Source organism: Otolemur garnettii, unplaced genomic scaffold (genome assembly GCF_000181295.1).
Source record: "Otolemur garnettii isolate 467f Iridium unplaced genomic scaffold, OtoGar3 scaffold00044, whole genome shotgun sequence".
In the NCBI taxonomy this organism is placed as follows: Eukaryota; Metazoa; Chordata; class Mammalia; order Primates; family Galagidae; genus Otolemur; species Otolemur garnettii.
In genome coordinates, this window is record NW_003852439.1 from 11,214,583 (window position 1) to 11,228,179 (window position 13,597).

Consider the following 13,597-nt stretch of genomic DNA (forward strand, 5'->3'; position numbering starts at 1 on the left):
AAAAAAAAAAAAAAAAGAATGTCTCTGGGCTCATGCCTGTAATTCTAGCACTCTGGGAGGATGAGGCAAGAGGATCCCTGAGTTCAAGACCAGCCTGAGCAAGAATGAGACCCCATCTCTAAAAAATAGAAAAATTAGCCATGCATAGTGGCAGGCACTTGTAGTCCCAGCTACTCAGGAGGCCAAGGCAGAAGGATTGCTTGAGCCCAGAAGTTTGAGGCTGCAGTGAGTTATGATGAGCCACTGCACTTTACCTGGTGTGAGAGGGCAAGACTCTGTCTCAAAAAAACCAAAAACCCAAAAAAGGTCTCTGGCTCCCATTTCTTTTTTGCAATTTTTGGCCAGGGCCAGGTTTGATACTGCCACCTCTGGTATATGGGGCCAGCGCCCTACTCCTTGAGCCACAGGTGCTGCCCTCTGGCCCCCATTTCTTTCTAGAATTATCCATCAGTCTGTCAGTTGGGTTTAACCAACTGAAACCTAATCTCAGAGATGGAAATCAGAAAGTGTGGTGACTTTCCTGTTGGGTGGGGAGTCTCAGGGACCCCCAAGTCATTCTTGGCAAGTGCATACTCTGCCTCCATATGGTGGGGTCTTGCTCACCCACTGCACAGGACAGGAATCAGTCATCATTGGCTTCCCATCGGATCCTGGCAATTGCCTGGATCACGTCCCCTTCCTCTATCTCAGTGATGAAGTGCCCAGCGGGGCAGCCTCCATGGGGCTTTGAATGAGCCCTGTTTCCTTCTGTCACAGGAACTGTACTGGGAAGAGTCAGCTTCTTCAGCAGCTCAGGGCCTTTCGGAAGGGGACGGCTCAGCTGCAGCTGCCTGCCGGTGAGGGTCCCGGTGGCCAGAGGGCTCAGACCTGGGCAGATATGGCTACAACCGGGACTGGGAAGAAGGAGCACGCAAAGCTCTGGGCTGAGGAGCAGAGCACTCAGGCTGGGCTCCCAAGAACAAGTCCCAGGGCCCTGGGGGACGTTCTTGGGTCAGGGGCAGCTGGGGAGGCCTTGGTGCCTCCTCTGGATTCACTATAGATGCTCAGCGAGCAGGATCTGAGGAGCAGGCAGCAGCAGTCTAACTTTCCAGTGACACTGGTCCCTGGTGTGCCCCTTGTTCTCCACACACTTGCACTTACAGGTGCTGTTAAGAAACAGAGACCCTCAGATGATGGACTATTCCCAGCCCCTGGTAGAATTCTGCCTCACACTTAAGAGTAAGGATCCAAATACAGATTTGTACATAAGGCATGACAACAACTCTGGGAGACGAAGCTGGCCAACCCCAGTTTGACTGGAAGGACAGCAGATAGGGTGCTGCTCTGCGGGGCCACAGGCTTTCACCTTTGTCCATTTCTACATGTTTTTCTAAGGAAAACCTGATTTTCCACCATACAAGGTCTTTGTAAAAATAAAACATATTTAGAGAATTTCAGAGTTGAAAGAGATTTAGGACTGATTTTCTGGGTTTGTGGATATTTGGTATTTTGTACATTAAGTTAACATACCCTGACCCCCCACCCACCCACCCGCCAACACACACACGCGTGCACCTGCAGACCTAATAGGCTTTTTGAAAAGGGGAGTGATTGGAATGCTTTCTCTTTTTTTAAATTACCCAAGATAGGCAGGTACACACAAGTAGACCTTTACAAATTAGACTAAATACTGGATTTCTTGAAACCTGGAAACTGTCTTGGGTGCAATGGAGCAGTGGCCACGCTTGTCGATAACCAGCAGGAGCTGGGGGCTCACTGCCCAACAAAGCCCAGCCCCCATGGGACACACCTGGTCTCCTTCCATCCTGTTACTCTGTAAGCAATGACCCTCTAGACCCTGTTTTTAGAGTCCTTTTTAAACTGCTGTTATCAGCCCTAAGTCTCCCAATAGGATGAAGCCCTGTTTGGGGGCATCTTTGTTCTCTCCCAACCTGTTTCCAAATGCTTTCCCATGCCTGGTCCAAGTGACAAGCAGAGAAACCATCCACAGTTTGGGTCCCGCCATGTCATGGACCCTGGAGGCAGAGCAGGGCACTTGGCATTTGGGCAAGTATTCCAGCATTCAGCTGACAGGTCATTGCCAGCTGCCATGCTGCTGGGGGTGGGCAAGGGTCTCTTTGTATAGGCCCTACACTGATAGGCCCAGGATGAAAGGCTTTGCCTGGCCTGAGCCACATGCACCCAAGATCAGGGCCACAGATGACACCTCCACCAGCCCCCACTCCCAACAACTCTGTGGATGTGTGATCAGAGAGGCTCAGCTCACAGGCCAGACAAAAGGTGCTATTTCTTAACCTTAGAAATGGCCAGACATGGTGCCTCACACCTGTAATCCCAGCCCTATGGGAGGCTGAGACAGGAGGACTACCATGTTTCCCCAAAAATAAGACCTACCCCCAAAATAATAAGCCCTAGCAAGATTTCTATGCATTTGTTAAATATAAGCCCTACCCTGATAATAAGACCTAGTGATGGGCATGGCTATGCAGCGTATCTGCATGCCACGCCATGCATTTCGGCATGGACAGTAAGACATCCCCTGAAAATAAGCCCTAGTGTGTCTTCTTGAGAAAAAATAAATATAAGACAGTGTCTTATTTTGGGGGAAACACGGTACTTGAGGCCAGAGTTTGAGACCTGCCATAGGCTGCCTGGGCAACATAGTGAGACTGGCTCATCAAAAATTGAAAACAATTAGCCACACAAGGTAACTTGCACCCATAGTCCCAGGAGGAGGAGCCTGAAGCAGGAGGATCACTTGAGCCCAGGAGTTTGAGGCTGCAGGGAGCTATGATTAAGCCACTGTACTCCAGCTTGGGCAACAGAGCAAGACCCTATCTCAAGAAAAAAAAGACAGAAGTCCAATTCTGTATGTGAATTACTATGTCTTTCAAGGCAAGTGGGGGATCAAAGGGGACAGTGGGAGTTCTGACCTGGGTCCAAAACTGGCTGTGCGACCAGGAAGGGTTTTAATGCTCATATCATCTTACTTCCCTGCCCATAAGAGGAAAACTGTGAAAGTGCCACCTGTACTACCTCACACACACAGACCTGGACCTCCTGACCCACAGGATCCCTGAGGATGACAATGGCTAAGGCAGGCTGAGGGGCAGCTAGCAGGGCGCACTGAGCCAGGGGAGACAGTAACCCTGGTGGGGTGAGGGAAGCCTGCAAGGTATGGTACAGCTGAGGGTGGGAACATTCCCTGGCCAGGGAGAGGGCAGCCACCTCCAGTAGAGAAATGAGGCTGGGGAGCTTGTGGTTGCATGGGAGGTGGCTGGCTGGTACCATGTGCTCTGGAAAAAGCTATCCCTACACCAGGCGGCCTCATTCTGCCAACACATGACAGAGCACACAGGGGACAGGGGAGGACTGATGTTATTTATTAAGGGAACGAAGAAAGAGCAGGTCCTGTACCATGGAACCTGGGTTGTGTCAAAAGGTGAAAATTTATACAGCAAATAGGCGACAAAACAGGATGGGGCATCACAGGCTGGGATGAGGGCCAAGGCCACCCAGCCACGGATGGAGCCACACTGCCTGGATGGAATGTTCCAGAACCCAGTGGTTTCAGCAGCTGTCCTATTACTTCCATGATGACTAAACCCACCATGGGCTTCATCATACTGCCCCCTGCCAGCCACTCACCAAGACTGGGTGTGCAGATCAGAGAGGCTTATGGTCTCAGGCTAGACAAAAGCCGGAAGGGGGAGAATTCTTATAGATGAAGGGGGCAACCAAGAAGGGCCACATTGGAAAACCACCACCGAGGGTCAGAACAAGGGCAGCCCTGGGCCCCCGTCCTGGGGAGAGCTGTCAGGCCCAGTGGAATCTCTGGGTTTCCTCCCTGTGACATGAGGCCAGGAAGAGGGGTCTCCAAGGAGGCATTCCCACTCTGGCATTGCCCTCCTCTGAGTAGCTGGGAGTGTGCCAAGGTGACCCTAAACTCACCCCCCTCCCCTGTGGCACCATGCAATACTGGAAAAGCCCCACAGCCTGCTTTTGGAAGGCAAAGATGAAAGGCAGGCTGGGATTTGTGACATGGGGCATCGGGCTGGAGAGTACCCCCTGCCCAATTCACATATGCCCAGAACCTCAGAATGTGATCTTGTTTGGGAATAGGGTTTTTGACCATGTAATTACTTACGATGAGGTCAGGGTAGACTGGGGGGCCCTAATCCAATGACTGGTGTCCTTACAGTATAAGGACACAGGCACCAGAGTCCCAGGGGCAGAGGAGTATGGCTTGTGCTGCTTGTTCCAGCTGCCCTAGGATAGACGGACACCCTGTCTGTGCCTGGCTTCTGGCATTGGCTGGGGTACCCAAGCTGTCCTACTGCCAGACCGACAGAAAATGCCTTCAGATCAGGGCATCTGGTGCTGGGACAGAAGTGGGTCTAGCGGCCTCACAAATTCTGCGACTGTGAACTTCTGACAAGCGTCCTGGGAGCAGCACTGTGTGCATGGTGGCCAGGCTCTGGGCCCTGGACTCCTTGGGGCTGTGGCGGAGCACGCTCTCCAGTATGGGTCCGCTGGTGCTTGTGGAGGTCGGTGCCACGGCGGAAACCCCTGCCACAGGCCGGGCACGTGTAGGGCTTCTCACCTGTGTGCGTCCTGCGGTGCGCGCTAAAGTGGGAACTGTTGTTAAAGCGCTTCCCACACTGGGTGCATGCATAGGGCCGCTCGCCTGTGTGTGTCCTGCGGTGGATGACCAGACTGGAGCTCTGGCTGAAGCGCTTCCCACACTCAGGGCATGGGTAGGGCTTCTCGCCTGTGTGGACCCTCTGGTGTGTGCTGAAGTTGGAGCGGTCGCTGAAGCCCTTCCCACAGACCGGACATTTGTAGGGACGCTCCCCAGTGTGAGTGCGCTGGTGCTTAGTCAAGTGGGATGTTTTGCTGAAGGCTTTGCCACATTCAGGGCATGTGTATGGCTTGTCAGTCCCACGGGGCTCCCCTCTTTCTGGTGGGAGGCAGCCTCTCAGCTGCTTGGAGCTAACCAAGCTCCTGACTGGGGCCAGTCCCTGAGCTGGGAGTGGGTGGCCAGGACCCTGGCACCGTGTTGACAGCACTCGGTACCACTCCATTCTCATCGGTGTGTCCATCCTGGTGTTGGCACCATCCTCCAATTGGATCCTGAGCCCTGAGACAGAGGAAGCAGTCCTTAAGAGAAAGGGACTTGCTTCTAACAAAAAAGAAGGTAAGCCCAACCATGGTGGCTCACACCTGCAATCTAGCACTTTGGAAGGCCAAGGCAGGAGGATCTCTTGAGCTCAGGAATTTAAGACCAGCCTGAGCAACATAGCAAGACTCTGTCTCTACAAAAAATAGAAAAACTAGCATAGTGGGGTACACACCTGCAGTTTTAGCTACTCCAGATGCTAAGGCAGGAGATCACTTGAACCCAGAGTTCAAGGCTGCAGTGTCCTATTTTTGCCACTGTACTTCAGCCCAGGTAACAGAGTAAGATCTTATCTTTTAAAAAAAGAAAGTAAAAGCCACGCAGGGCTTTTCAAATCCCCCTTCAACACATTTAGCAGGGAAGTGTTAGAGCCCTGACACAAGGTACTAAAAGCAAAGCCACATGGTGTTCTAAACCTATACTAATTCACATAACCCTCTCAACAGGTCAGAGCTGTGACTGTCCCCATCTTGCAGATAAGGAAACTGAAGCACAAAGAGATTGAGGTGTTTGCCCAGATCACTGAGTTATAGAGCCTGGACTGTCTGGGCTCTAACCTCTAAGTGTGTGGTTCTCACTGAAGGCTATGACTAGAGGCATTTTTGCCATGACTGGGGAGGCGGCTGTAACTGGCCTCTACCTATTAGAACAGGGGTCCTCAAACTTTTTAAACAGGGGGCCAGTTCATTGTCCCTCAGACCATTGGAGGGCTGGACTGTGGGCCCCGGGACAAATCGGCTGCTAAGCAGGACAGGCAGCAGCAGCAAAAACACCTGGCGGGCCAAATAAATGTCCTAGGCAGGCTGCATGTGGCCCGTGGGTTGTAGTTTGAGAACGCCTGCATTAGAGAGTAGAGGGAAACATCCTACAGTGCACAGATAGCCTCCCACAGCAGAGAAGGGCCCAGGCTCAGAAGTCAGTGGTGCCAAGGTGGAGAACCCTCCTCCATGATGTCCTGGTTAGAGCAGGACCAGGAGCCACAGGTCCCAGCTACATGACCTTACTCACTGCACACCCTGGATAAGCAGAGACACTTTCAAAGATCTAGGCTCAGGACCCAACACAATCATGACAGGAGCAGAGTGAAAGGACCCTGGACTGACCCAGCTTACTCTTCCCAGGCTGTGTGACTATAAGCAAACGATTTAACTTCTCTGCTCTTCATCTGTAGCCCAAGGCTAATCCCAACTGGGGACCTCATAGCACAAAGCACATTGGGGCGTCCAGGGCGAGGGGAACAGATATCCTCCAAGCAGTACTAAGAGTAGTTTTGTTCCCACAGCAAAGGGCAGAACATTCCATCATTCCTTGCCAAAGTCCCTTTAGGCAAAGTCCATCCCTAGACCTCCCATGCAAGCCCTTCTTACCCACCCCTCTTCCGTCTCTAAAGCCCCCACTTCTAGAGAGCCAAGTGTGGGCTTGGTGCTGATTAAACCTCAACTTTCACATTTGCAAAGTTTTGGGGTTTTTTTTTTTTTTTTGAGACATCTCACTCTGTGGTTACAGTGCAATGTTGTCATCATAGCTCACTGCAGCCTCAAATTCCTGGGCTCAAGCAATCCTCTTGCCTCAGCCTCCCAAGGAGCTAGACTATAGGTGTACCAGGAAGCCTAGCTAAGTTTTTTCTATTTTTAGTAGAGACAGGGTCTCACTGTTGCCCAGACTGGTCTTAAACTCCTGGCCTCAAATGATGCTCCTACCTTGGCCTCTCAAAGTGCTAGTACTACAGGTGTGAGCCACTTCTGTAAAATGAGGATAGGGATAGAACTATGTCAGTGGCCCACTGTATGAATTTTTTCAAAAGGAGCTGAGGCTAGCAATTCTTCAAAAAGTTAAGACATAGAGTCATCATATGACCCAGCAATTCCACTCTTAGGTATACACCCAAGACAACAGAAAACATGTACTTAGACAAGAACTTACACACAAATGTCCACAGCTGCACTATTCACAACAGCCAAAAAGCAGAAACATACATGTCCATCAACAGAGGATGAATATACAACTACTGTCTATTCACACAATGTAGCACTATCTGGACATAAAAAAGAGATGAAACATTGACACAGACACGATATGGGTAAACTGAGAGAAGCCAGTCTCCAAAGGATGGGTACTGCATGAGTCCATTTATGTGCATGTCCAGAACAGGTGATACATGGGCACAGAGAACAGACTGCTGGTTGGGGAAAGGGAGGTGGGGTGGGAGGGACTGCTGATGGGCACAGGGTTTCCTTTTAATGTGATGAGAAATGTTTTTGAGCTAGATAGGAACGAAGACAACACTGTGAATGTACTAAATGCCAGTGAACTATTCACTAAAAAATAGCAAATTATATGTTATATGAATTTCATTTCATTAAAAAATTAGAAAGTAAAAACTTTGGGACCAAAGTGCCAACCTAATTTGTTTTTGTTTAAAAGCAAGATTAAGTCTTGGCTTGGTGGCTTACATCTGTAATCCTGGAACTCTGGGAGGCCGAGGTGGGTGGATTGCCTGAGTTCAGAGGTTCAAGACCAGCCTGAGCAAGAGCAAGACCCTATCCTCTACTAAAAATGGAAAAACTAACCTGGCATTGTGGTGGGCACCTATAGTCCCAGTTACTTGGGAGGCTGAGGCAAGGCGATCACTTGAGTCCACGACTTTAAGGTTGCTGTGAGCTATGATTCTATAGCCCTCTACAGAGGGTGACAAAGTGAGACTCTGTCTCACAAATAAATAAATAAATAAAAGCAAGATCAAATAAATCAAACTTTTGTTTGTCCCCTCTGCCCAGCCCACCCAAAAGAGGACTGCATATAAACTACTGTGTCTGGCACATGAAAGTAAAACTCAACAACTCCACTGTGACCCTTGGAAGGCAGTAAGGTCTAGGCTCTGGGAGCTTAGCTGGTGGCCCAGGTGGGTAGAACCACATCCTTCCCTCTGTCTTCCTGAAGATTCCATGTGGACACATGAGGCCAGAAAAACTGGCGAATTTTTTGCCTTTTCCCTTTCTGCCTCCCACAGACCCTTTAGTGCCAGGAATCAATCAGTCCACATGTAAAACCTTCTCAGAAACCTCCAGGTCAGGGTTTCCCAATCATGGTATAGATGACACCCACCTAGAGGACCTAGACTGGGCTGGGTCTGGGGCTGTGTACTGTAGGACGTTTAGCTGCATCCCATCCTCCCCTCACTGGATGTCGGTAACAAATTCCTTGTCCTGACAACCAAAAATGTCTCCACTCAACTGTTCCTGTGGAAACCCACCACTCCAGCTGCATGTCATCATGGCTGTATGATGTGCATGACCCACATGTCATACAACTTTACCTAAAATTAACTCTTCAAAATAAAAAATAAATTGACTGCATTCAAGTTAAAATTTGTGCATCAAAAGACACTACCAACAGAGTGAAAAGACAACCCACAGATGGGAGAAAATATTTGCAAATCATACGTCTGTTGAGGAGTTAATATCCTCAGAATCCATAACAACCAAAAAACCTAGAACTTAATAACAACCAAAAAACCCAATTCGAAAACAGGCAAAGGACTTAAATAGCCAGCTATGGCTACACCCATCTGCAGTACCAGCTACTAGAGAGGCTGAGGCAGGAGGATTGCTTTGCTTGAGCCCAGGAATTTTCTCTCTCTTTTTTATTTTTTTGCCAGGGCTGGGTTTGAACCCACCACCTCTGGCATATGGGGCTGGCACCCTACCCTTTTGAGCCACAGGTGCTGCCTGAGCCCAGGAATTTGATGCTGCAGTGAGCTACAAGTATATCACTACAAGTACTCCAGCCTGAAACCCTGCATCTAGAAAAAAAAAAGGAAGGAAATTCTGACACATATACAACATGGATGAGTGTGGAAGACGTTATATTATGTGAAACAATTCAGTTACGAAAAACAAATACTGTATTCCACTAACATGGGGAACCTAGAGTCATCAGATTTACAGAGCAAGAAAGAAAAATGGTGGCTGCCAGCGGCTGGGGCAGGGGGGATGGGGACTTGGTGCTCAATGGGTACAGAGTTTCAGTTGGGAAAATAAAAAAATTCTGGAGATGCAGTTGGGTGCTGTGGCTCATGCCTGTAATTCTAGCTTTCTGAGAGGCTGAGACAGGTGGATTACTTGAGCTCAGGAGTGGGAGACCAGCTTGAACAACAGCAAGACCCCATCTCTACTTAAAATAGAAAACCTAGGGTGGTGTTGAGGCGGGCACCTGTAGTCCCAGCTACTAGGGAGGCTAAGGCAAGAGGATTGCTTGAGACCAAGAGTTTCAGGTTGCTATGAGCTATGACGATAAGACAGTACCTTATCCAGGGCAACAGAGTGAGACTTCTATCTCCAAAAATAAGAATAAAACAAAAAGCATTTTGGAGATGGACAGTGATATGATTGTGTAGTAGTGGTAGTGATTATGGTAGTGGTAGTGATTATGTAATTTATGTTGCTGTACTTTATCAGTACTTATTATACTGAACTGAATGCTTAAAAACAGTAAAATGATAAATTTTATGTTATGTATATTTTATCATAATAAAAATTTAATAACTAAAAAAACACTTTAATACAAACCAAAACCAGCTTTGCTCACCAAATTGAACTCAATATTCCCTGTATCCCACAGTATTCTGGGGCAGAGGGTCTTGTTAAGAATGAGATCTTTCAGTTCAGTACCCGTAGCACAGTGGTTATAGCACCAGCCACATACATCAAAGTTGGTGGGTTTGAACCTGGCCTGGCCCAGCTAACCAACAATGATAGCTGCAATAAAAAATAGCCAGGCGCTGTGGCAGGCACCTGTAATCCCAGCTACTTGGGAGGCTGAGGCACAAAAATCCCTTAAGGCCCAAGAGTTTAAGGTTGCTGTGAGCTGTGACACCATGGCACTCTACCCAGGGCGACATAGCAAGACCCTGTCTAAAAAAAAAGAGAGAGAGAAAGAGATCTTTCAGGAGAGGGCAGAGCACCAAACTTTCTGCCTTGCTTTGCTAGTGCAAAGTGACACTGCATATGGTGTTCTGACTGACTCCTTTCTGTTGGCCCTGGAGAAGCTTCCACGATTCTCTGCACACAGGAGGTACATACTCAGTGCTGCTGACTGGTGGGCCCATTTAAGTGTCAGTGCTGTTCCTGGAAGCTATTCTGTTCAGTCCAGGTCTCCTGCCCTCCCTTTCATCCAGCTTCACTTATCTCACTAGGATCATCATTATTTTTTAAGAGATGGGGTCTCACTATGTTGCCTAGGCTGACTTCAACTCCTGGGCTCAAGAGATCCTCCTGCCTCAGCCTCCTGAAAAGCTGAGACTACAGGCGCCACACCCCCATGCCTGGCTCCAGCAAGACTTTGTAGGACTCTTCTTCTGTCAATAGATTTCCTCTGGGGCCCCAAACCTTTCTTAAGCTCACCTACCTCCCATTTGTTTTTCCTTTAGGCCAGGAGCCAACAAATTATAACCTGCTGCCTAACAACTGTTTTGTAAAGGACTTTTTTTTTTTTTTTTGAGACAGAGTCTCACTTTGTTACCCTTGGTAGAGAGTGCTGTGGCATCATAGCTCACAGCAACCTCAAACTTTTGGGCTCAAGCGATCCTCTTGCCTCAGCTTCCCCAGCTAGTTTTTTTTTTTTTTTTTAAGAGAGTGGCTCTTGCTCAGGCTGGTCTCAAATTCCTGAGCTCAAGCAATCCACCTGCTTCCGCCTCCCAGAGTGCTAGGATGACAGACATGACCAACTGTGCCTGGCCCTTGTAAATGGAGTTTTAATGGAACACAGCCATGCTCGTTCATGTTCCTATTGTCTGTGGCTAGTTCTGCACGACAACAGCAGGGCTACAAAGCTGGGATACAAAACATATAGCAAGTAAAATCCGAAATACTTATTATCTGGTCCTTTACAGAAAATGTCTGCCAACCCTTGCTCTAGGCCCTTGAACTTGAGCTTCACAAACACAGTCACCAATGTCTAACTAAACTTTCTAAAGAGAGAACCTAATCTGGGCCTTCTGCTTCCTTCTCACTGATCTTGCAGAGCTGGCCCTGCCAGGACTTCTCTCAGCCTGGAGGCAGCATAAGCCCTGCAGGCCTCACCCTCACCTGGGTGGGCCACCAGACAGGGCCTAGGAGTGAGAAGTCCTGCTCAGGGAGTGAGAAGAGAGAGGAGGCAGGTGTGGAACTCAGCATGCCTTTCCTCATTAGAGCAAAGTGGGCGCTCAGGAAGAGATAAGTGGAAGGTATTCTGTGCTTCTGTGCAGACTCAGTTTCCTCCAAGGGTAAGAAGTGAGAAAACAGGGCACTGGGTTCCCACTGCACCTGGGAAAGGAGCCATGAGGAAGGCTGAAGTTTCCCCATTACAACAGAGATGAAGTAGCCATGAGTTACCACACTCAGGGTGACAGACACAGACCAATGGCACAGAGCAAGGTTGTGCAATAGCAAACTGGCATTTACCTTCGCATGTTGGCAGAAACATGTTCATTTTCATTCATTCAATAGAACACTGAAAAAAATGCCAAGGTGTAAAGGGACGTGTGTGATGGTTAATGTTATGAGTGAGCTTGGCTAAGCCATGGTGCCAGTTGTTTGGCCAAACATAAACTAGATGCCACAGATGTATGGATGTATCTGACACCTAAACTTAGCTGACTGTGAGTAAAGCATGTCACTGTCCACCATGTGGGTGAGCCTCATCCAGTCAAAGGCCTTAAGAGCAAAAACAGAGGTTTGATTTCCTAGAGGAGGAATTCTGCCTCAAGACTAACAGAAATCCTGTCTAGGGATCTAACCTGCTCTACAGATTCTAGACTTGTCAGCTTCTGCAGTCAAGTAAACCAATCCCTTAAAATAAATTTCTATGTGTGTCTTTGTGTGTGTGCATGTGTGGGTCTCTCTCCTGTAGTTCTCTGCAGACCTCTCACAGATACAAAGCAACATCTCAATGCTTTTAGAAAAGGTCTCAGCAGTGTCAGGAGTGGCAAAAAGAAACAAATGGGCAGAGAAAGAGCAGGAGGGCAGGTGCAGGAACAGAGCTGGTGCCCAGTGAGTCGCAAGGAGATGCCTCTAAGCCCAAAAGGCCAGACAGGCAGGCCTTGGAGCTGCTTTGTGCAGGCAGGGGCAGATGGAAATAGGACCAATGCTTGGGAGGTGAGGGTGAAATGACAGGATCCCAAGGGAACTCTGGGCATCTATCTGGGATTATGGGTATGTATGGTCACATTGCCCCATAGCTGGACACTGGACACTGGCAGCTCTGGCTTTACACACTGAGATTCAACATACCCAGGAAGACACGGTCTCCCTGCACATTACCCTCATTCTCCCGCAGCACATCCCAACTATGGTCCTGATGAGCTGGGTCCAGGCATCTCTGCTCTTCTCTGGACAGGTACATGGACACATCCTCCAAGGTCTCCGGCACCTGCTGGGATGTACTCCCGTCAGTCCTGGCCCTGACTGAGCTGCCTCATTACCCTGACTGAGCAACTGGCCGGGGCTGCTGCAGGCCTCACTGCCCCTCCAGGCTGGGGTTGGGCCTGGTGGGGCACCATCCTCTCTCTTGTGCTGCCTCTTGGCCCCTCCCCTGGCTCCACACTTTGTACCCCATTCCCTGACCACTTTTCACCCTACTTCCTAAGCCCAGACATGGCTGGACCTGCTCCAAGAAATAACACACTGCAGGGTCAGCCGGCCACCATGGAAGGGACAGGTTGCCACATGGAGCAGCTGATCCACTGCATGCTCAGTCACTGGAGCCCACGTTCCACAGGGAGAAGGCATAGCGTCCCCCGTCTGTGCTCCAGCTGGCCCTGAGACCCAAACAGGGCAAACTGGGGACTTTAGCAAGCCTCTAGACCAGTGGGTCTAGACAGCACCAGACAGACCAGGAGCACAGTTAAAAAATAAGCAAACCAGGTGGTGCCTGTGGCTTAAAGGAGTAAGGCGCCGCTGGCCCTTCATGCCAGAGGTGGCGGGTTCAAACCCAGCCCCGGCCAAAAAAAAAAAAAAACCTGCAAGAATAAATAAATAAATAAAATAAGCAAACCATGTCCAGAGCAGGCAAATCCACAGAGAAATCACAGAGATAGGAAGCAGATTAGTGGTCACTTAGATGGGGGAGCTGGGAAGAAAAGAGAGAGACTGCTAACAGGCCCAAGACCATTTGGGGAGTGGTAAACCTGTTCTAAAATTATAGTAATAGCTGCACAACTCTGTTTAAAAACTGTACACTTTATTTATTTTTCTTTTTTTGAGACAGAGCCTCAAGCTGTCCGCCTAGGTAGAGTGCCATGGCATCACAACTCACAGCAACCTCCAACTCCTGGGCTCAAGCGAGTCTCCTGCCTCCGCCTCCCCAAGTAGCTGGACCACAGGCGCCGACCACTATCATTTTGTATCTTTTTTTTTTTTGGTTCTAGTTGTCATTGTTTTT

The 13,597-nt window shown here is 49.1% G+C and overlaps 2 protein-coding genes across 2 annotated transcripts in view; one reads left to right on the forward strand and one right to left on the reverse strand.

Moving 5' to 3' along the window:
- Nucleotides 1-1,407, forward strand: part of CUNH16orf71 (chromosome unknown C16orf71 homolog) — a 27,098-nt gene extending 25,691 nt beyond the window's left edge. The window contains exon 9 of the mRNA XM_003790944.3: nt 757-1,407. Coding sequence (XP_003790992.2) covers nt 757-1,039 — 283 coding nt within the window. The 3' untranslated portion in view covers nt 1,040-1,407. The remainder of the gene's footprint in view (nt 1-756) is intronic.
- Nucleotides 1,408-3,367: 1,960 nt separating this feature from the next.
- The window catches only part of ZNF500 (zinc finger protein 500), a 15,480-nt gene continuing 5,250 nt past the window's right edge, over nt 3,368-13,597 (reverse strand). The window contains exons 4-5 of the mRNA XM_023513868.1: nt 12,478-12,586; nt 3,368-5,140 (exon numbers count right to left, since the gene is read on the reverse strand). Of these exons, the coding sequence (XP_023369636.1) occupies nt 4,407-5,140; nt 12,478-12,586 (843 nt within the window). The 3' untranslated portion in view covers nt 3,368-4,406. The remainder of the gene's footprint in view (nt 5,141-12,477; nt 12,587-13,597) is intronic.